This window comes from Poecilia reticulata, linkage group LG5 (genome assembly GCF_000633615.1).
Source record: "Poecilia reticulata strain Guanapo linkage group LG5, Guppy_female_1.0+MT, whole genome shotgun sequence".
Classification (NCBI taxonomy): Eukaryota; Metazoa; Chordata; class Actinopteri; order Cyprinodontiformes; family Poeciliidae; genus Poecilia; species Poecilia reticulata.
The window spans coordinates 25,882,763-25,903,615 of record NC_024335.1 but is presented as its reverse complement, the minus strand read 5'-3'; the positions used below and the strand labels follow the sequence as shown (position 1 = coordinate 25,903,615).

The 20,853-nt window shown below is 40.2% G+C and overlaps 1 protein-coding gene across 1 annotated transcript; it reads left to right on the top strand.

Moving 5' to 3' along the window:
* The first annotated feature begins 162 nt into the window (after window positions 1–162).
* On the top strand, window positions 163–20,533 carry LOC103465390 (extended synaptotagmin-1-like). Its single transcript, XM_008410156.2, has 52 exons — window positions 163–879; window positions 2,209–2,250; window positions 3,217–3,351; window positions 4,207–4,280; window positions 4,353–4,425; window positions 4,522–4,611; window positions 4,781–4,836; window positions 4,980–5,100; window positions 5,183–5,359; window positions 6,136–6,218; window positions 6,397–6,445; window positions 6,541–6,630; window positions 6,748–6,843; window positions 7,987–8,058; window positions 8,152–8,238; window positions 8,453–8,602; window positions 8,720–8,833; window positions 8,906–9,082; window positions 9,380–9,465; window positions 9,549–9,597; window positions 9,796–9,885; window positions 9,971–10,066; window positions 10,162–10,233; window positions 10,347–10,433; window positions 10,526–10,672; window positions 11,277–11,383; window positions 11,474–11,654; window positions 11,769–11,945; window positions 12,042–12,124; window positions 12,781–12,829; window positions 12,911–13,000; window positions 13,523–13,618; window positions 13,749–13,820; window positions 14,180–14,266; window positions 14,370–14,516; window positions 14,596–14,732; window positions 14,882–14,945; window positions 15,026–15,120; window positions 15,220–15,361; window positions 15,987–16,163; window positions 16,251–16,333; window positions 16,913–16,961; window positions 17,073–17,162; window positions 17,250–17,345; window positions 17,435–17,506; window positions 17,590–17,676; window positions 17,764–17,910; window positions 17,992–18,134; window positions 18,829–18,960; window positions 19,041–19,143; window positions 19,393–19,442; window positions 19,713–20,533. Exons 1-52 carry the CDS (start codon window positions 514–516, stop codon window positions 19,738–19,740), a joined length of 5,463 nt encoding a protein of 1,820 aa, XP_008408378.1. The 5' UTR covers window positions 163–513; the 3' UTR covers window positions 19,741–20,533.
* The last annotated feature ends 320 nt before the right edge of the window (window positions 20,534–20,853 follow it).

The following is a 20,853-nucleotide window of genomic DNA, read 5'->3' as shown; positions in this document are numbered from 1 at the left end:
GACACAAAAAAGCCCAATGAAATTCATGTTTCTTATATACCATGCCAAAACATTAATGGGCTATAAATACTTTTGGAAGGCTCTACAGTGGCTCTTGGGCCCCGGGCTCCCAAATGACACTCTACTTTGTGCCCCTTAAGTGGGTAGCGTGACGCAGCATCGAAAAAGTCAATGATGCATTTTTTTTTGGGTTGCCGTGGGCGTGTTTTCATCCAGCTAACGGGACGTGGGTGGGGCACGGAACTTGGTACTTTCTCTGGTCTCGTGTTCATCCAGAACAACGTTATACAACCGATAATAAGCATGTCTTAATGCGAATGTTCTGGTGTACTGATAATAATGTCCGCTGTGGTTTAGCTAGCTGCGGAATCTGAAGTTCACGTGCAGCCGTCAGTTTGTTCCAACGGTCTCTGACTGTGGAGATGAAACTTTAGCCGTCAGGCTCGTTCCCTCACCGTCCTAACCGAGTACTCCTCATTCAGCTCGTTAATAGGAATACATCAGAAAAAAAAAATGCAGGACGACAAGCCGGAGTCGACCGAAGCCAAGGGCGCCGAGGGTCCGGGCGCAAGCGGCGCCGGGGACAAAGCGTTAAGTAACGTGAGAGAAGCAGAAACCACCAAACCCAAAGGGATCAGCGCCGTGGCTGTGCTGTGGACCTTCGGGAAATGTCTGAGCGCCTTGCTCCCCGTCTATCTGGCCGGTTACTATCGAGTCAGCACCAGCCTGCTGGTGTGCGGCATGATGGTGTACACGGGATGGAAACATGCTCGAGAGGCGAAGGAAGAGCGTCTGAGGTCGGCTATGCAGTTGTTGGACGACGAGGAGGAGTACACGTCCATGAAATCGTCCAAAATCAGGAGAGACCTCCCTGCGTGGGTAAGAAACAACATCAAAACCTCTCAACAGCTGTCAACAGTAATAAATCCCCCCCCACCCCTCGGTTCACTTTGACCTGGAGTAACCTCTGTTTGAAGGCATAAGACCTAAAACTATACTCTAAAATAATATCATTGAGAATATCATTGTCACATGATGATTTCCTAGATAAATAACCAAATCAGAGCCTTTTGTATACCGTGTTACACCATAAATCACTTATTTTTTTATAACATGTTCCATCAATTATCTTTTTTTAAAATAAATAAATGCATGCAAACAATGTGCAAAATAATTGTTTCCACATTTTTTATCAAATTCCTTCTGCAGAGGTTTTTGTTTGCATTGCATAACATCTGTATGTTAGAACAACAACAACAACACAACACATGGAAGTTTTAATGACCAGGTTTCACTATCAAATATCTTTATGGAAAATATGAAGCACTTCAACTGAAAACCTTTGCAACTCCTATGTGACTTGGGCAATTCTGAATAAATGTTAAAATCGCTCTAAAGTCACCCATCCTGTTTTCTAATGTGAACTGATCAGAATGATTCTTGTGCCTCTAACCAAACAAAAGGCAGTATTATCAGTCTATTCTTTAATGCATTTTTTTTTTTTACTTTTTTAAAAATCCTACAGTGGAACTTCATATTTAACTACCTAGCTGAGCTGTTCTCATCAGTGTACATTTTTAGGGGTAAAAACAAACAGCTCTCGATGGTATCTATAAACACTTTAATCGTTCCGCGGCTGTATTTAAACTCGTCTTGGAGATTTCTGCTGCAGGCGATGCAGATTCATACTTGCTCCTTCTGAGTACTTGGAGGCAGAGCTATAATGCAGAACCCACATGTGCCCGATTTCGACTCAAAGCATGGTGCTACACCCAGATGAGGTTGCTGCGGGTTCCTTTCGTGATTTCCGTGATTGCTTGCACGATCAGGCACCCTGCCACTTTCCACTAAAGTATTAAATAAGTTCTTCTCCAGATTGATTTCTACTCAACTAACATCATAAATTCAGATTCACCTGAAAACAAAAACACAATGAAATATTAATAGCAAAAACATTACATACACTTAAAGTGGCCAAACAGTCCTCCTGTCTCTTAGTAGAGATAATGCACATCTTTCGTGCTGGGAGCTGTTTTACCAACATTCTCCATGTTGTTTTGAAACAGTTTGCTTTCAGGCGTGTCTGCGGGCACCTGGTGAGATTTCCTGACATTCTCTCTTACTGAATCGTTTCCCCATTCTGGAATGTGTTTTTTTGTGTGTGGTCTAGGAAATTAAAGTAGGTTTCTGCATTGTTTTTGTTTTCAGGTCAACTTTCCAGATGTGGAGAAGGTTGAATGGCTCAATAAGGTGAGACAATGTTTTTCTTCATATTTTTAAGGTCCTTTTTCCAAGTTCGACAAGCACGTTTGTCTCTATCCAGTAGACCAGCTGCCCTGCTGATTGAAAGATGACAGCATGTGGTAGGTTATTAGATGGTGCTAGCTGACAGACTGTAGCAGAGCTCCTGCTGCTGCTGCCATGTCCCTGTGAAGGCCACGCCCAGGGTATAGGTACTGTACTGCAGAGAGCAGGCCCTGCTCCAGGCAGCCCTCTCAATATTTCCATTTCATTGCAGCCAAGCAGGCTGACAGGAAGGGGGAGGAGTTTTTCATTCCCTTGAAACTAAAAAAAGAAAAGCTGCAGCCCCTTTGTGCTTTCAACCCAGAGAAACTAAGGCCACTTGTATGCACATTGGAAAAAATAACATTTTTTCCAGCTAAATGAACCACGGGATCTGAGTGTCTCACAGCAGACAAAGCTCTGGTTTGAGACTGCTTATTTGAGGACCGGTCAGCAGATTCTCTTTGTCCTCCACAGGAGCCGGCTGCTGATGACTCACTCCCTACATATGCCAGACTATAACTATCTGCATTTTTTTCCTGAGCCACGGGGGCATAAAGCCAAACACTGCCTCTGCCTTTTTGATTCTTTCCTTGGAGGAACTGAACAAAACTAACAAAACTTTTAACAACTTTGTAAATCTGCCACCTGCAGGGCATTTACTGTTAATGTTAAAATCAGTTCCTACATGCGTGTAGGAACTGCATGTCATAAGTGGGTTAGCAGTTGGGAAGGCTCTGTGCTTGTCAGCTGCCGCCCGTCATTCTTCTATTATTGCTTGTGGCCATTGAAGCATTTGACAAATAGTTTTGTTATTGGATAGCCAAACCCCAAAAGCTCGCTTATCACGACGGAGGCAGCAGTGTGAGGATATGTATGGCTGATTTTCACATGTAAATCACATTTCTGCCATATGCTCATTTTCCTGTCCAGGTACTGCAGCAGGTGTGGCCGTTTGTGGGCCAATACCTCGAGAAGCTGCTGATGGAAACGATCGCTCCGTCCATCCGAGCTTCAAGTGCTCACCTCCAGACGCTCAGCTTCACCAAAGTGGACATGGGAGACAAGGTGATGGCATCGAGAGAATAGAGCATCCGGCAAAAGGATTCATAGCACTTTGAAGGGTTTGATATTATCAGCAGTTAAGAAGCCCATGGTAGCTCGTGAGTCATCCAACAGCTCAGGTTGGATAATTTGTTGACAGTTCAACTATGAGTTGTTGGGAAAAAAAACTCCAATGGGGTTTTGTTTGACATAAACCATGTAGAGGACAGAGCAAGCACTGAAGAAAGTGATCTGTTCAGATGAGACGAGCAACTAACACTTCATAAAACTCTGACTACACTAATCACACAGTGAAACATGGTAATTGGCAGCATCATGCTGTGGGGGTGCTGTTCTTTATCAGAGACAGGAAAACTAGATGGAATAGATGGGAAAATGAATTGAGCTAGAGTGGACTATGACCCTAAAGAAGCACACGTTTATGTAATCCATTTGTGCCAAAGGTTGAAAAGCGCTGTTCAGAGATGCTCTCCTTCTTACGTGACTGAGCTTGAGCTACTGTGGATATGAAGAATGGGCAACGAATCCAGTCTCTACATAATCAACGCTGGTATAGACAAACACCAAATCCTTGCATCCGTAATTAAAGCAGAAGGTTTTTGTACAATACAAGGCATTGGCTGAATGAAGATGCAAGCAACAATTGTCATATTTTGACTTGTGAAACACCATGTGTCAGTCTTCTGCATTAAGTCCCAGTAAAAAAAAAATTGCCTTTGTGGTTACGATGTGACAAAATGCGAAAAGTTGAAGGCGTATAAATGATTTTGCAAGTCACCGTAAAAACTCTATGACAAGATTTTATTCACTAATGAAACATTTGATTAAAAACACATCTGTGCTCCCTGTTTGCTCCAGGCCATGAAGGTGGTGGGCATCAAGGCACACACAGAGAACGACAAAGGACAAGTCTTGCTGGACCTCTACATCAGGTAACTGCTTCTCCTTTCTTCTCGTGCCTGGCAGCTCGTTGTAGCTAACGCCAGTGGTTCCCCTTTTCTCAGTTACGTTGGAAATGTGGAGATCAATGTCGAAGTGAAAAGATACTTCTGCAAGGCGGGAGTCAAAGGAATACAGGTTTGTCGTTTTGTCCAGCCCTGAAATAAATTCATGCAACCTAACAACGTGGAGTAAAAGGTTTCCAATTAAACCTTTGTGTTTATCTGCCACTAGCTACATGGGATGATGCGAGTGATTCTGGAGCCTCTGATTGGAGATGTGCCCATAGTTGGTGCCGTCACCATGTTTTTCATCCGTCGGCCTGTAGGTCTACTTAAAGTCACCTCTATTTGTCCTTTTCATGCTGCTCAATAACCTCGCTTTGACGTGACTATCATGTGTCCCTGTGTAGCCTTAAAGCTTTATCTTGCTATTGATTCTCTGTCAGTTCTGATTGACTTACTCTTTGCTCAGCATTCTCATTTCTTCCCAGAAACTGGACATCAATTGGACTGGGTTGACCAATTTATTGGACGTTCCTGGACTGAAGTAAGTCATGCTGAGAAAGACTTTTTTGGATTTTACTCAGCAATAAGGAGTTGTTGTTTGTTTTTTTTAAGAAACATTTCAACTTTTGAAACATTTCTTCTTTTTCCTCTGCTAATGAAATACCAAACTGTAATCTGTTACAGTGTTATGTCGGACAGCATGATTATGGACGCCATTGCTTCGTTCTTGGTGCTGCCCAATCGTCTCGTTGTCCCACTCGTCCCTGGTTTGCACGTGGCTCAGCTACGCTGTCCGCTACCCAGGGTAACGCCTCGCATCCTGCATGTTTCACATCAGTTCACATCCCAGGATAAAAATATAATTTTGCTCTTGTTTTCATTCTCAGGGTGTGGTGCGCATCCACCTGCTGGAGGCACAGAACCTTGTTGCCAAAGATAACTATGTGAAAGGGGTCATGGCGGGCTTATCTGACCCATATGCCATATTAAGGGTGGGACCTCAGACCTTTACCTCCAAACACATCGATAACACAGATTGCCCCAAATGGGGAGAGATGTATGAGGTGAGAAAAAGGACACGCTTTTGAGACATGTAAGATTTGTGCAATACCCCTTCAGTGTACAACAGGGTTGAGTTTAGGGTCATTCTGGAGGTTAATTCCTGCTTTATTCCAAAGTCTGTTCTGTCGTGTTTGAGATTATATATCTATTGATTTGAGATGAAATTGAAGAATTTGGAAGTAGCTTTCCTCTGTCATTATTGAATCCAACTTGTGCAAAGTATTAGCAAGATTTTATGGCTCGGCTCACTAAAGAGATCCAGCTCTTTCAGCTCTTTCAACAAATAACTATGAAACAGACACGCAGGATGATGCTACCACCACCATGCTTGACAACCAGTATGGTTTCGCTTTTAAAACCCTCTGCTTAATCCTCCTGTCATTCTGTCAAAAAAAGATTTAATCTGACCATCAAATCTATCTATAACAGCATTTTGGTTTGTTCATGTGGGCCGCTTTAAATTTTAGTCAGGCAAAGCAGACACTTCCTTTCTTCTTCTGCAACCTGAATTTCTTTCCCAAAGTTGCTCAAATCTTGTGGACTCCAAAGTCAATCATTTGATATCCATGCTTGTAAGGAATGTATGGTAAACCTCTGACCATAACTCCTCCTTCACTTGAAACTTCACTTCAAGTGAAGTGAAGTTTCATAGAACTTCACTTCACTTGGACTCGCTCTGTGTTGAAAATGTTCATTTTTCATTCATATGTCACACCGACAGCTCCCAAGCAAATCCCTCTGTCAGTCCTCATGCCGTTATGTGTGTGTTGTATGTAAGGTTATTGTCCATGAAGTGCCGGGTCAAGAGCTGGAGGTGGAGGTTTATGACAAAGACACAGACAAGGATGATTTCTTGGGAAGGTACATGCAGATAATTCATGTCTTTGTCTTGCTTTGTTAAATTTGTCATGCTCACTTTTCACCATTCATTTGTCACCATTTGCAAACAGTGGGGGGAGGGAGCCCTAAATATTAGCTCGGCTGTTGTTAGCGGTAATGAATTGTTAGCGGTATTATGTTACGCCTTATTTTTCTGCAGGACCAAATTAGATCTGGGTATTGTGAAGAAGTCCATTGCGGTTGATGATGTAAGTGATATGCTTTTATAACTTCCAACTAAATTGTCTATAAACAGCTTTCATATGATCAGAATGCAAACATGTGAGTGCACTCCTGTTTCTAGTGGTTCACTTTGAAAGACACTCCATCTGGACGCGTTCACTTCAAGCTGGAGTGGTTGGCCTTGCAGCCTAACACTGAACAACTTGAGCAGGTTGGAGCCTTTCTATTTAAACAAAAAAAAGTTGCAAAAATGAATCATCTGTTCCCAGGCTGTATTTTCCTTCTTGGAGTCTTAACAATTCAAAAAATGTTTGTGAAATTCACCCAGGTCCTAAAAAGGAATGAAAGCGTCACCAGCAAGAACTCCAACCCCCCCTCTTCAGCTATCTTGGTTGTGTATCTCGACAAAGCTGAGGCACTTCCCGTGAGTCAAATATCTCTGCCCTCTCTGCCCACATGCGTGTGTCGCTCAGAGCTGCTTCCTGTGTGGTTAAACTGGGGCAGAACTGGAGCTGCCATCTGTCTTACATTCCACATCTTGTATTGTGTTGGTTTGGTCTCCGGCTGCTGTATCTCTCTGTTTAGCTGTGAAAGAATGAACCTAACATAGGTCAGGACTGCTGCACACACTATTTGAGTTCATGTTAATATGTGGTGGCAAAGGGAGCAGCTATGAGAGTCACACCTCATCATTGTGTGTGTGTGTGTGTGTGTGTGTGTGTGTGTGTGTGTGTGTGTGTGGGGAGGGGGGGGGTGCTGTTAAGCACACTTCCTTTTTTTACCATGGAGAATAACTTGTTTCTGTTACTATGGTAGCCTCAAAAACACACAAAACCATAGACATGCCCATATTTTCAGATGTATGTGATCTGGATGCATCTTAATAAAGTAGGATGTCATTTAGAAAAAAAAAATTCAATATATTTAAAACACATAAATTAATAAGCACGTTTTTTATTTTAATTTTGTTTGTCAATGAAAATGAAAACACAAAAGTCTGTTTCTCAGCAAAAGATTTTGCATTGGTTAAGTAAAAAGGGTTTTTAATGCAAAAATCCGGGTCTGTTGAAAGATATGCTCATATTCTGCACAAAATATGAACTCATACTTTTGGGGGAAGAGGAAGCCCAAGTTGCTCTGTCCTTCAGCTCATTTATTGTTGGGTATTGTGTCACTCATCCTCCTCTTGACAAGTGATGGTGACAATCTTATCAACTGGATAGATGTCAAGTCAACGCTCTTCCCCCATGATTGATGAGGCCAAAATACCACAATATCACATTTCTGTTCTGAAAATCTCAATGTAATAATCTAATTTATCACAAACTAAATTAGTGTTTTTATTAGGTGATTTCTATAAATATAAAAATGACCAGAAATCAGAATTCTATTTGTAATGTTTCTATATAAGAGAATCACTTTTTGATTTCAGCTTATGAAGCATATCAACTTGTTGAAGATATTTTAATTTAGTGGGTTTTGTTTCTTTTTTGTCTCTTTGTTGCTGCGCTCTTGCTCAAAATCTCTTTATGTATCTTACCGTGTTCCTATTTTGCTTAAACTTTAGATGAAGAAGGGAAATAAGGAGCCCAACCCCATGGTGCAGATATCTGTGCGGGGAACCACCAGAGACAGCAAGGTGAAACTGTTTCAAGAACTAACTGAACTACTGTAACTGGGATCCTGTTTCTGCATTGTAAATATAGTTTTTTTTTTTTTTTTGTCCTTTTAGATTTGCTACACCACGGTCAACCCAGAGTGGGAGGAAGCTTTTACTTTCTTTATCCCAGATCCTCGCACTCAGGACATAAACATTCAGGTAAGAGCGATTTTATTTTGTCGTGAATGTTTTGTAAAGTCTGCTGCTGCCTTTCTTGGTCAGGATTTTTTTTGTAAAATAATATTTTAATCTCAGTAAGAATTTCCAGGCAAAATAAAGGTTGTTAAATAAATAAATAAAAATTGGATATGAAGCAAGTGTAGTCTGATATCAGTGGATTGGTCATGATCGTAATTTGGTCTTCTTTTATCAGGTGAAGGATGCTGACCGCGTGCAGACGTTGGGCAGTTTGACCATCCCGCTGTCCCGCGTACTGGAAACTTCCCATCTTTCTCTAGACCAGTGGTTCCAGTTGGAAAACGCCGGATCTGCGAGTCGCATCTACATCAACGCAGTTCTCAGGGTGAATAGTTGGACTGCTTGTTGTTTAACCTGCTCTTTGTTCCACAAAATGTCAATCTCACTCTTGACATTTTGTGCCATCTCTCTGTTTCACCTTTTGTTTCCCTGCGCAACACAGGTCCTGTGGTTAGACGAGGATCGTATTTCAGCTGAGGTCTCTTCTAATTTGGCAGCTGGACTTTCGAAACAGTTGGCCCATCAGTCCTCCCCTCATCCCAGCTTTGCTACCGAGGTAATGAAATACAATGCAATTGAATATCATTTTCCAAGCGAACAAAACAGCTTATGTCGTGTTTGTCTTCAGGGACTTCTTCGAATTCACCTACTGGCAGGTCAGAATCTTGTTCCCAAAGACAACCTGATGGGTGGAATGGTGAAAGGCAAGAGCGACCCGTATGTCAAGCTCAACATCGGAGGCGAAACATTCACAAGTCAAGTAATAAAAGGCAATCTGAACCCAACCTGGAATGAGATGTATGAGGTAAGTGTCTGTTAACTAAGGTTGGCCTGATTAGGACTTTTTTCTTTTTTGTTCCATGTGTCTCAATCCACTACTTGAAAATGGTAGACTTATATACAGAAGAACAACACGTAATGTTTCATTAGTTACAGGTTCCACATTTAGTATTGTGGATGTGCTCCACTTAGCAGTTATGTTCAGTCGCAGAAGTCTGATTTGAACATCCATACTGTCAGCTAGTGTTCATTTAAAAGGGTTTGCATGAAGCAATAATTTTCATGTTGAGAGCATTTTGATTGATTTATTTTTTCTGTGTAGGTTATTCTGACGCAGCTCCCTGGTCAGGAGCTGCATGTGGAGGTGTTTGACAAAGACATGGATATGAAAGATGACTTCATGGGAAGGTAACGTTGCGTCTTTCAGTTATATTGGTTTCTAATTAGATTTCAAATGATCCCTTTTTAATAATTAATTTTATGATTTGCAGGCTGAAGATGAGTCTAAAGGATATCACTGACTCTCAGTACATGGACCAGGTGGGAGTTTAGTTTTAATTTAAAAAGCTGAAATTAAAAGCTAAAGCACAACAGTTCATCAATATTCTTATCTCCAGATTTATTATGTACTTTAGTAAAAAAACAAAGCATGTCATTTCTTACATGTCCACATGAAGGAGTTTGTTGTAAACAGACCCATTTGTTCCCATATTGAAGTGTTTTGTCTCTGTTCATCAGTGGTACACTCTCAGTGATGTGAAGACTGGTCGAGTTCACCTGGTCCTGGAATGGGTTCCAACTTCTTCAGAACCAAATGGTTTGGACCAGGTTAGTATGTTCTCAGTTCTCAGTTAAAAATCACTTCACTGCAAGCTTTTTTTTTTTCAATTAATAATATTTTCTGTGGCTTCAGGTCCTTCAGTTCTACTCCAGGCAGTCCTACCAAAACAAGACAGTGCCTTCAGCCGGTCTCCTGTTTGTGTATGTTGAACAAGCAGACGGCTTACCGGTGAGTCACTTAGCAATGTTTTGGTGAATAATTGGTTAAATAGGCAGTAGGCTTAGGAACTGCTGTAGAGAGTCATTATTTTTCTCTGTCTTTAGGTGAAGAAAAGTGGAAAGGATCCAAAAGTGGGAGTGGAGTTAAGTCTTGGAAATATGTCACGTAAAACTACAGTAAGATCAAAAACCCCAATCATATATATCTCTATTTTGGCTTGGTTGGTTGGTTTGGCTCATTGCTTTATTTGTGGGTCATTCCTTGCTGATTCTTTCCATCTCTTCTGAAGGTGTGTGATCGTACAACCTCACCTAAATGGAACGAGGCGTTCTGCTTCCCTGTTCATGATCCAAGACAGGAAATTCTTATTCTCAAGGTGAGAAGTGAGACACACAGCTGGACAGAGAGTTTTCTGATAGATTAATACTTCTAAGCTAACATGGGACATTATGAATTGTCTTCTTTTAGCTCTCTCACAGCTGGACCCTTCCTGTTGGCTCTCTGATTGTCCCTGTCAGAGAGCTGTTGGCTGAACCAGACCTGGTCTTGGATCAGTGGTTCCATTTGGATGGAGCCTCACCTGAGAGTCAAATCCTGTTAAGAACTGAATTTAAGGTAGGATAGTCTGAATTCATTTTGTCTAAATCTTTTGTTTTTTTTCCACCTTTCTGTCTTTAATTAATCTTCCGTTTTGCGGTGGTAGCTAATGCTCCTATCATACTGTTGCCCACCTAGCTTGCATTTCTGTGGTGTGGTCCGATGCTCAAGCATGAAGTAAAATGGCACTACATGAATAGAAAATACATAATACTGCCCCTTTAAATATGAAATGAGTAAAAAAAAACAAGAAGTAACATTACAGCAAAAGTATCTTACCCCATCCGGACATACTACAACACAGACAACATGGTGAATGCTATCTCAATACACTGGTTTCATTAATAGCAACATGCATGCGTACTTCAAATAAGTCATAAAGCTCGATGTTTCCCAAGATGCACTTCATTTCTTCATGTTTAGAACTACTAAATGTGTGTTTTTCAGCTTACATGACGTGATATTGAACAGTAAGTATGACAGGGTTGAGAAAATAATTTCTCAGGCTTTTAAAGGGCTTTTTTTTTTTAGCTCTTGCTTCTTCAGTTGAGAAATGTTTGTTTTTCTTCTGGGGCTCCAGTAAATCTAATTAGCAAAATATTTTTACTCAACCTAATTACAGATGTTGGTTCCTACCAAGTGTCCTGTTGCTACTGAAAAGACTAAAGTCTCTGTAGCGTCAGACCCCACTCCAGCGAAACACCAGCCAGAGACAGACACAATCCTCAGGTAAAATAATTCAGAAAAGTTTATTTTTCGCTTATTTTACTTAAGTGCCTCTTGAGTTTGATTCAGTTTTTCTGCTTCTTTGTTATATAGGTCAGCTTCAGTGGACACCCCTCCTGTGGAAACTATTGTTCCCTCACTGCTTTTGGATGAGAAGATTCATGAAGTAAAGGAAACTGCAGCCGATGTGAAGGAAGATAAAGTGGAAGAATCGCAGAGCCCGGCTGTAACACAACCCCCTCACACATCCCCAGACCTCACCTTTGCCAGTGAGGTAACATATATAAATAGAGCTCAGTAGCATTGTATTACTGCATTTAAAACAAAGGACACAGCAAGCTTTAATTTAATATAAATCAATACACAGCAATATATGTCATTCATGCAGGGACTCCTGAGACTCATCCTGTTGGAGGCTCAGAGTCTGGTCGCTAAAGATAACATTATGGGTGGCCTGAAGAAGGGCAAAAGCGATCCATACGCAAAGATCAGCGTTGGTGAGGTCATGTTTAAAAGCGCTGTGGTGAAGGAGAATCTCAACCCGGTCTGGAATGAGATGTATGAGGTTTGTCTTAAACAGCAGTGCATGTTTTGACTTTACAATGACCCTCACACACCCACTCAAACTGCTGTGTGTGTGTCCTCATAATACTATGTCCAGGTGGTGCTGAGGCCTCAGTCAGGGCAGGAGGTGCAGGTGGAAATGTTTGATAAAGATATGGACAAAGACGACTTCTTGGGCAGGTGAGGCTGATGGTCTTATTTGCATTTTTATGAAGCTCAATAAACATGTTTACTGAAAGTTACTAATCCACAGAAAATCATATTAAAATCATAAAACATGTAGAAGATGAGAATTCAAACAAAATATTAACAGAACTTGGAGTGTGATGTCTTATTAGAAGATAGCATTTTTTCTTCTATTTATAGACTAACATTTCCTGGTTTGCCTGAAAGAAGTTACATTTGCAATAGAGTTGCACAACATATCGATGAGTAATCATCATCGCAGTCTCGCAAATGCAAAGGACTGATTTGATGCAGTCATTGATCATATTTTCTGCTAGTCTGATTGCTAAGACTAGACTAATTACCCTCAATGGCTACACTGAACGTGTATTTTTAGTGGTTGAGATGATAAAGTCAACAGAGAATTGAATAGATGGTAAATAATCATAATTAACATCAATCAGTATGTCTGGATTAATTATAATCCAATCATTTGGTTATCTTTTCTCAGCAAGAGTATCAGAATTACATATTTTATCTCACATATGTCTGACATTGTGCAGTGAATAACTTCTCTTCTTTCATGTTATTAAGAAGATGGCTTTATTTTTTTATATATATATGTGTGTTTATATTATCACATTATACATTATGCTCTTCATTCTCAACAGGCTCAAAATTAGCGTTTCAGACATCATCCACTCTCAGTTCATAGATCAGGTTGGTGTTTTCCTTCTTTGTACATTGTTAATAAATCTTCCTGGATGCATTTATGGATGTAAATAAATGATTCTGTTTCAGTGGTACACCCTGAACGATGTGAAGTCCGGTCGCGTTCGTCTCATTCTGGAGTGGGTCCCAACAGTGTCCTGTAATGACAATCTTGAACAGGTTAATATAATATTTATTTATTCCAAAAAATGTTCTATTATTATAATTCTATTTAATGATTTTTTTTAGTTCATTTAAGTACAGCTCCACTAGTCAGTGGACTAGAAATCAGAATGTCCTAATTTTTCCTTGATTAGCTCTGATTAATATTTGACAAATTGGATACTGAAAATGTTGTTGCTTTCCTCTTCACTTAATCTGTCAAATAAAAATGTTTGCTATTTTTGCAAACATTAACTGACAGCACATGCCTTGATGCATAATTTAGGGTTTCAGTAAAACATTAAATAAAAGAGAGGGACATGCGATTTCATGCCTAAACGAGGATAACGTTGTAATTCCTTCATATTCTGATGGATTCAAAACTGCTCCGTCCGCCCAGGAGCCTGCTTCATGCTCTTCCCTTTAATGCTTTGGTCAAGACACGGCTGGTCAGACTTCAGAGAAAAGCTTCAAATGATTTTGTTATTGTATTTCGTCCCGAGTGCTGAGTCACTGTGATGCATTTCTATTTGGTTTCAGGTGATGCAGCTGCAGTCTCTCCAGTCTTACCAGAACAAGGCTGTTCCCGCTGCAGCGCTGCTTTTTGTTTACATGGACAGAGCACACTCGTTGCCTGTGAGTCATGAAAAACTTCTTAGGAGGAGCTACTGATTAAGGAACAGTTTTGAGGTTTTTGTGTTCGATCTGAAACCATAATTACTGAGAGGGAATACAAGCTCTTCTCAATTTGGGATGTGTGTTGCAGTTTAAGAAGAGTGGTAAGGAGCCCAAAGCTGGAGCTGAGCTTATATTTGGGAACACAACTCACAGAACCAAGGTATGAAACAACAAAGTCGTGGAATAATCTACAATGTTCTATGACATGAATTTATGTGCTGTGTGTGTTATATACTTTATCTCTACTTTAGTCAAATGTAATCAATTTTAGTAACCAAAGTACTACATTTCATTAATGTCTTTATCAAAATTAGGGTTAGGGTTAGTAATGGTAAGCAAAAGCTAAACAAAAGCCTGTATTTTTCAGCATATAACAGTAAGTTGCTTTACAAAAACAATACCAGACTTGATAGGAGTTGGGTACAATTATAGTAAAGTTTCAAATATATTTTGAGAACAATGAGTTTATGGGGTATTTTATTCAACTCTCTGTCTTCGTCTCCACTTTACTGTCTGAAGGTCTGCGAACGCTCCGGATCACCGCAGTGGAGTGAGGCGTTCCACTTCTCGGTTCATGACCCCAACCAAGAGATGCTCATCGTGAAGGTGGATGTCCTAAATGTTCCAAAACACTAATAAAGTTTCTCCCACTATCAAGTGAACGGTCAAAGATCTAAGTTGTGCTGCTAATGTGTCCTGTTATCTAAAGTTATCCAGTGCATGGGACCAGCCAATGGGATCGCTGGTGCTCCCTGTGAGGCAGCTGCTCTCTGAGCCTCAGCTGGTCCTGGACCAGTGGATGCATCTGGACGGAGCTTTACCTGAAAGTGAAATCCTCCTCAGGGCTGAGCTGAAGGTATGACAACATTTACACGCCTAGATCTGCTCCAGTCAGCTCACATGGTAGAGACCAAGTGGATATTTGTTGTTGGCAGATCCTTGACACACGGTTGACGGAAGTCCCTCAGACGTCGGCCGCTGCTTCAAAAGAAGAGGATGCCCCCGTTCCCACTAAAAAGACACTCAAACCAGCTGAAGGAGAGAAAAAAAGCCCAAACTTGGCAACAAATGAGTGAGTTATTCATATTTGCTTTGAAGAATTTTAAACTTTTACTGATGAACTTTATAATGTAGTGAGAGTCAGAAATTTTATAGTTCAGCATTCATGTAGTTTTCCTGCAGATTGGCTTTCATATTTTCAACGGTTCAATGTGTTTTCAGCTCTCCTGTTGTAGTACAGCCTGCACACCCTGAATCCACACATGACACATCCCATCCTCCTGCAGTAAGGCACACCACAGAAAAGGCAACAGTAACTATGTCCTAAATGTTTACGCTGTTGTAACTGAAATCATTTTCTGTCAGCCGGTGGAGGAACCAGCATATGCAGAAGAGCCTCTGGTTGAGTCACACTCTCAGGTTGACAGAGACGTGAAGCCAAAGCCAGTCAAGACTGAGGAGTGAGTTGAATTTGACTCACAAGTATTTAGAGAAATATGAGCTACAAGCAAAACACACTGGAATAACTAATGTGTTTTTGTGTTTATCTGTGAGTGCAGGACAGGTTTAGGAGGTCTGGCTCAGGCCACAGTTACAGGTCTACCCACTGACCCAGCACCACCTCCAAGGGTCACAGAAATCCCCAAAGTGGCTCCAAGTCTTCCACCACACACGGTGCCGGGTCAGGACTTTGGAAAACAGGTGGGTTTGCTGATTATCTGAAGTGTGGAGTGACAGAATTAGCTTTCAACGGCTAATACATAATGCATGCTGATGTTTTTAAACAAAAACACAAACCTCCATTAGCTGCCAGAAATGTTGATGAATTCATGTCTGGTGAATATAAAGGAAGTTGAAGAAAGGTCTTCATACATCTTTAACTGTCTATAAATATAATCTTTAGCACAATGAAAAGACCCACCACCCAATTAGCCTAATGAATTTTACAGCAGGATTTTTCTAAGATACTTTAGGTTGCAGTGTGTTGTGAATTGGTGCTTTACAAGGAAACTGAATTAAAGTGATAATAGTATAATTGTAAAACTCATTTGTCCTTTCAAATATCCTGCTGTACCATCTGTTGGAGCTGGTTTTCAGTCTTCTTATCTTGTGCAGATATTATTGTGCCATGTTAGCTAGTAAAAACTCCAGACACTTAAAATAAGCATGAGCATTGAACAAGGGATTTGTTTGTAACAGTCGAGTAACCATCCTATGTCAGTGACGTGTAATGCACTCTTAAATGAAGATGAATTTCAGATTTTTTTTGTTTCTAATAATGAGCAACATTGTGCCTGTTTTAATAATTTACATCTTTCTCCTGTAGGGGGTGCTGAGGATCCACCTGCTGGAAGCCCAGAATCTTGTGGCAAAAGACAACCTAATGGGGGGCATGGTGAAGGGCAAGAGCGATCCTTACGTCAAAATCAATATCGGTGACATCGCTTTTAGAAGTCATGTCATCAAAGAGAATCTAAACCCAACGTGGAACGAAATGTATGAGGTGGGCAGTTTTGTGATTCAAATATTGCAACTTTTTTTCTTCTTTTGCTGTTTTTCTGAGGATGTGCATCTCTGCTTATGTAAACAGGTGGTCTTGAGTGGCCGCAACGATCAGGACATCAAGTTCGAAGCATTTGATAAGGATATAGATTCAGATGACTTCTTAGGAAGGTGTGTGGCATGTAAAGTTATGGAGAAATGACCAAAAGTATCCATATCTTCTGCACTTCTCCATATTATACACTTATACTGTTACAACACCAAGCTTCTATTTTGGCAGAATTTCTATGTTTGGATAATACAAAGTCGTACTTAGCTGAAGAGAGGAAGTTGTGCAGAACTTTAACTTACTTACAACACACCAAGCTGAGCACTGTTCAGTCCATCATTAGAAAAATTGAAAGAGTGGCACAACTGCAGCGCTACCAAGACATGAGTTTATCTCAACATCCTAACCCGATGAGATAAACAGCCAAGAGGCCCATTATAGTGCCAAGTATTTTGCAGCATCTTTTCTTCCAGAATTGCCCTGTGGTTCTACAAGTTATGGATTCAGGAGAGTTTTAGATTTTTACTTGTAAAATAGAAAAAATATATATAATTCTCCTTTTACTTCATAGTTACAAATCACTTTGTGTTCTATCACATAAAATATAACTAAAATACATTGAAGTTGATGGTTGTAGCATTTCTAAATATGAGAAAGTCGTATTACGGCACTGTAAAATCTTGCTAATCATATTTTGACAGATTCTCTGTGAAGCTGAATGAGGTCATCAGATCTCAGTACACAGATCAGGTTAGTCAGTAACTCATGATCCTGAGTCTCATCTTATGACTTCTGAACTTTGTGTTGTTACATTGCTTAATGAAGGGTCTGGCTGTTTATCTCTGAATGTCTCTGCTGCAGTGGTTCACTCTGAACGATGTGAAATCTGGACGAGTTCACCTGATTCTGGAATGGGTTCCTACTGTGTCAAACGCAGCAAGACTAGAACAGGTCAGGCCTCACGAATGGCTTTTTAGAGATTAGTGCTGAAGAGCCATGCCAACAACATAAATGGATCTCTGTGGTTAATGTTTACAGGTACTGCAGCTTCAAACCCTCCAGTCCTATCAGAACAAAGCCGTTCCCTCTGCGGCTCTACTCTTTGTCTACGTAGAGGCGGCACACTCACTTCCAGTGAGTCAGCTGTTGTTGTTTTTTGTCATCACTGCTAGATAGACGTGATTTCATGTAAAACATGACATCAATCTGTCTTTCTGATGCAGTTTAAGAAGAGTGGAAAAGAACCCAAAGCAGGAGTTGAGCTTGTTCTGAGTGAAACAACCTACAAAACTAAAGTGAGACTCCTAATACCTTTGACTCCCTCTGCTTGGAATGATACATGTTCATCCAATAACACGTGTCTGTCGTTGTTCCTCAGCTGTGTGACCGGAGCGCCAGCCCTAAGTGGAACGAATCTTTCTACTTCATGATCCATGACCCTAAGCATCAGATGCTTGTGGCTAAGGCAAGACGGTTTCTGTATGTCTTGGTGTTGTGTAGTAAAGAGGCTTACATTCAGCTGAAACTAACAATCCCTCTCACTACATTGTAGTTGTCCAGCGGCTGGGACCAGCCAATGGGATCGCTGGTGATCACTGTCAGAGAGCTGCTCGCGGCTCCACAGCTGGTCCTGGATCAGTGGTTTCATTTAGATGGAGCCTTGCCTGACAGTCAGATCCTGCTGAGGGCTGAACTCAAGGTAAAATTACCTTGGCATACTTCATCTGAATGCTTTTAGACATGATGTTTACTACTGGTTGTCTCATTCTGTGTCTAACAGATTCTGAGCTCCAAGATGGTGGAAATGATTGGTTCAGGGACGCTGCCCTGTGCTGCTCCCGCACCTGGAAATGGCCAGGTGAAGTTGTCTCTGTCACACACCTCAAAGGAGAGAAAGCTCGTTGTGATCGTCCATGCCTGCAGGTGTGTGCCGAAACACTTACAGTCATAATGTTTTTATAATGTTTTTACGCGCAGGCCAGTTTTTTTTTTTTAGAGGTTACAAGAATTAAGCATCATATTATAAACAAAAACATTTACAGATATTAATGATTTCAATTGGTCAGCCTCAGTTTGTGAATGAGAATGTGGACAAAAGAAATTAATAACAAAGTGAAAGACAAATTTTTTCTTACTAAACAGACACTCAAAAACATACAGTTACATTCTTTCCAGAAATTAAAAGCATCTTCATTTAAAAACCAAAAATATTAAAAATTAAGCTCTAAAAAAATAATTGTTAAACATTTATTGAAACTGGAATTGTCCAGTTTTAATGTTTGGCTGTAAACAAGCCCCAACAGTGATTGTTCACCAGATACTAATCGAGTAATTTAATAACAACCATCAGACCCCAAATTCTAGTCAGATACATCTTTAAATTTAAGGAAATCAATCTCATGTATGGTAAATGTGTCCCATCTAGGTAAACTTAGTAGTTTTGACATGCAGTGAAATCACACTATACAATTTGTGATTGTTAAAAATTGTGTGCATACAATAAGCCAGAACATGGGTCTGAGTCAGGACATCCCAAATCATCAGGTTTATCAGATAAACCTGATGATTTATCAAGTTTATCTGCTAAACCTGATAAATGTTGTTTCTTTGTACACAGAGGTCTGGTGTCTCAAAGTAAGGATGCTGTTGATAGCTACGTCTCCCTCATGCTGCTGCCTGACAAAAGTAAAGCCACTAAGAAAAAGACAGCCGTGAAGAAAAGAGACCTCAACCCGGAGTACAATGAAAGGTAAAAGCATTTTCTGTATTTATTTTTGAAGCTGTTATTATATCTTAACTGTTTCTTCATGCTTTTTAATATTTGTTAAGGTTCGAGTATGATCTGCCTGAAGACGAGGCCAGATTCAGGCGCCTCAGTGTGTCGGTGAAGAACAACTCCGCCTCCTTCAGGAGCCGGGATGTTATTGGGCAGGTCAGTGTGAAACTGCACCCACACACAGTTTTATCACCTTGTTTGTAGGGCAACTTGAGCTCAAGAGTTTACAGACAATGCTGTGTGAATTTTCCACAAAACATGGAAAAAACTACAAATAAAAACAGGAAGAATGTTCAGCATGCAGCCTGGCTCGGGACTTATTCTACATTTGACATGCGTGTCACACTGAAAATAACTAAACATAAGAAGAATCGCCCCTTACAGTTGCTGATTTTATTCCTTTAGGTGCAGATTGAGTTGGCCCAGATTGACCTGAAGTCTGGAATCACTGACTGGTGAGCAGAGCCTGTTGAATGAAACCCAAACTCTCATGTGTTCTGTATAAAATCACATACAAGCTACAAATGATTTGTAGATCATATCATGCTGGTATTTTTATGAAAATATCAACATTTTACTTTATGTTGTAGCCTAGATGTTTTCTCATAGAGAGACTGGACTTGGTGGTAGATGATAGTAGATAGTAGTTTGTCTAATCCTTTGGATGATGTAAGATGTTTGATCTTTTTTGCTTTTCATTAAATGTCTATTAAATGTTATTGCAGGTTCACTTTGACTGATGATGCTGAATAGCTGCCTTGCTCACCGACCTGGAGAGTTTAATGACTGAACTCTGCTGTTACGCTCACTGATGCCTTCTCTTGCAGTTTTAACTGCATCCACCCAGCTTATTGTGTATTAATATAAAGTATAAATGGACTGCACTGCAAATAGGTCCCTGCATCACAGATAAGATGACAACGCAGTTAAGTAGAAGGAAAGTAATTATGTTTAAAGATGGAGCTGAGAAAGTGGATGATGAAAAACCCTTTGAAGGACTTTTTGTTGTTTTTTTCCTGGTGGATAAATGTAAAGTAGGAGAGTTTCCTGCTAGAAGGGCAAATATGTTTTATATGCATCCTTTAATCAATGTCTTGATGTCATTTCAATATTCAAAACTTTGTCTTAAATGGCAATATTATGTAAAATCATCTTTTCTGAGCTTTACATCATGTTATAATGTTATACTCTCATCAAAAACATACTGGGAGTGTTGCCTTAATTCTTTCATGCATGTTTGAGAAATCCTTTAATCTCCCATGGCAATGATTCTGAGGTGCCTAACACTTGGTCTAACCGAACCCTGCCTTGTCCACAAAGGTCTTCTTCAGAGCTGCAGTCTCCAAGGTGAGCCTTCACCTCATACCCCGACTCACCCTCTCAGTTCCTTCAGACTAGCAGCAGCAGTAATTCGTGAACACCTGATGGAACTGCGCATCAGCTGAGCTCATTATATGAGCTGCTGCTTCTCAGTGCAAATGTGGTGAAAATGCTAAAAGCTTACCAGAGAAACAATGCTGAAGAAGACAGTGTATTTATATATATATATATATATATATATATATACATACACACACATATGTGTGTGTGTGTGACTTTTATAACACCTCAAGGAAACACTTATTTGGTTGAGCTATAAAATGGCACATTGTTCCTGGAACACATAATACTGCTCCTTTAAGACAAATTTAAACTAGAAATTATAATAATGTTACTGCACTTTGCCATCTAGCTTGACTAATTATTTTTCTACACTTTTTTTTACAGTATAACATGTTTGCTTCACATGCTTTCTTTTTATAAGTTTGTATATTTGAAATTATTTCAGACCAGATTGAATTTTGTTTGCTAAAATATGGTAAAAAA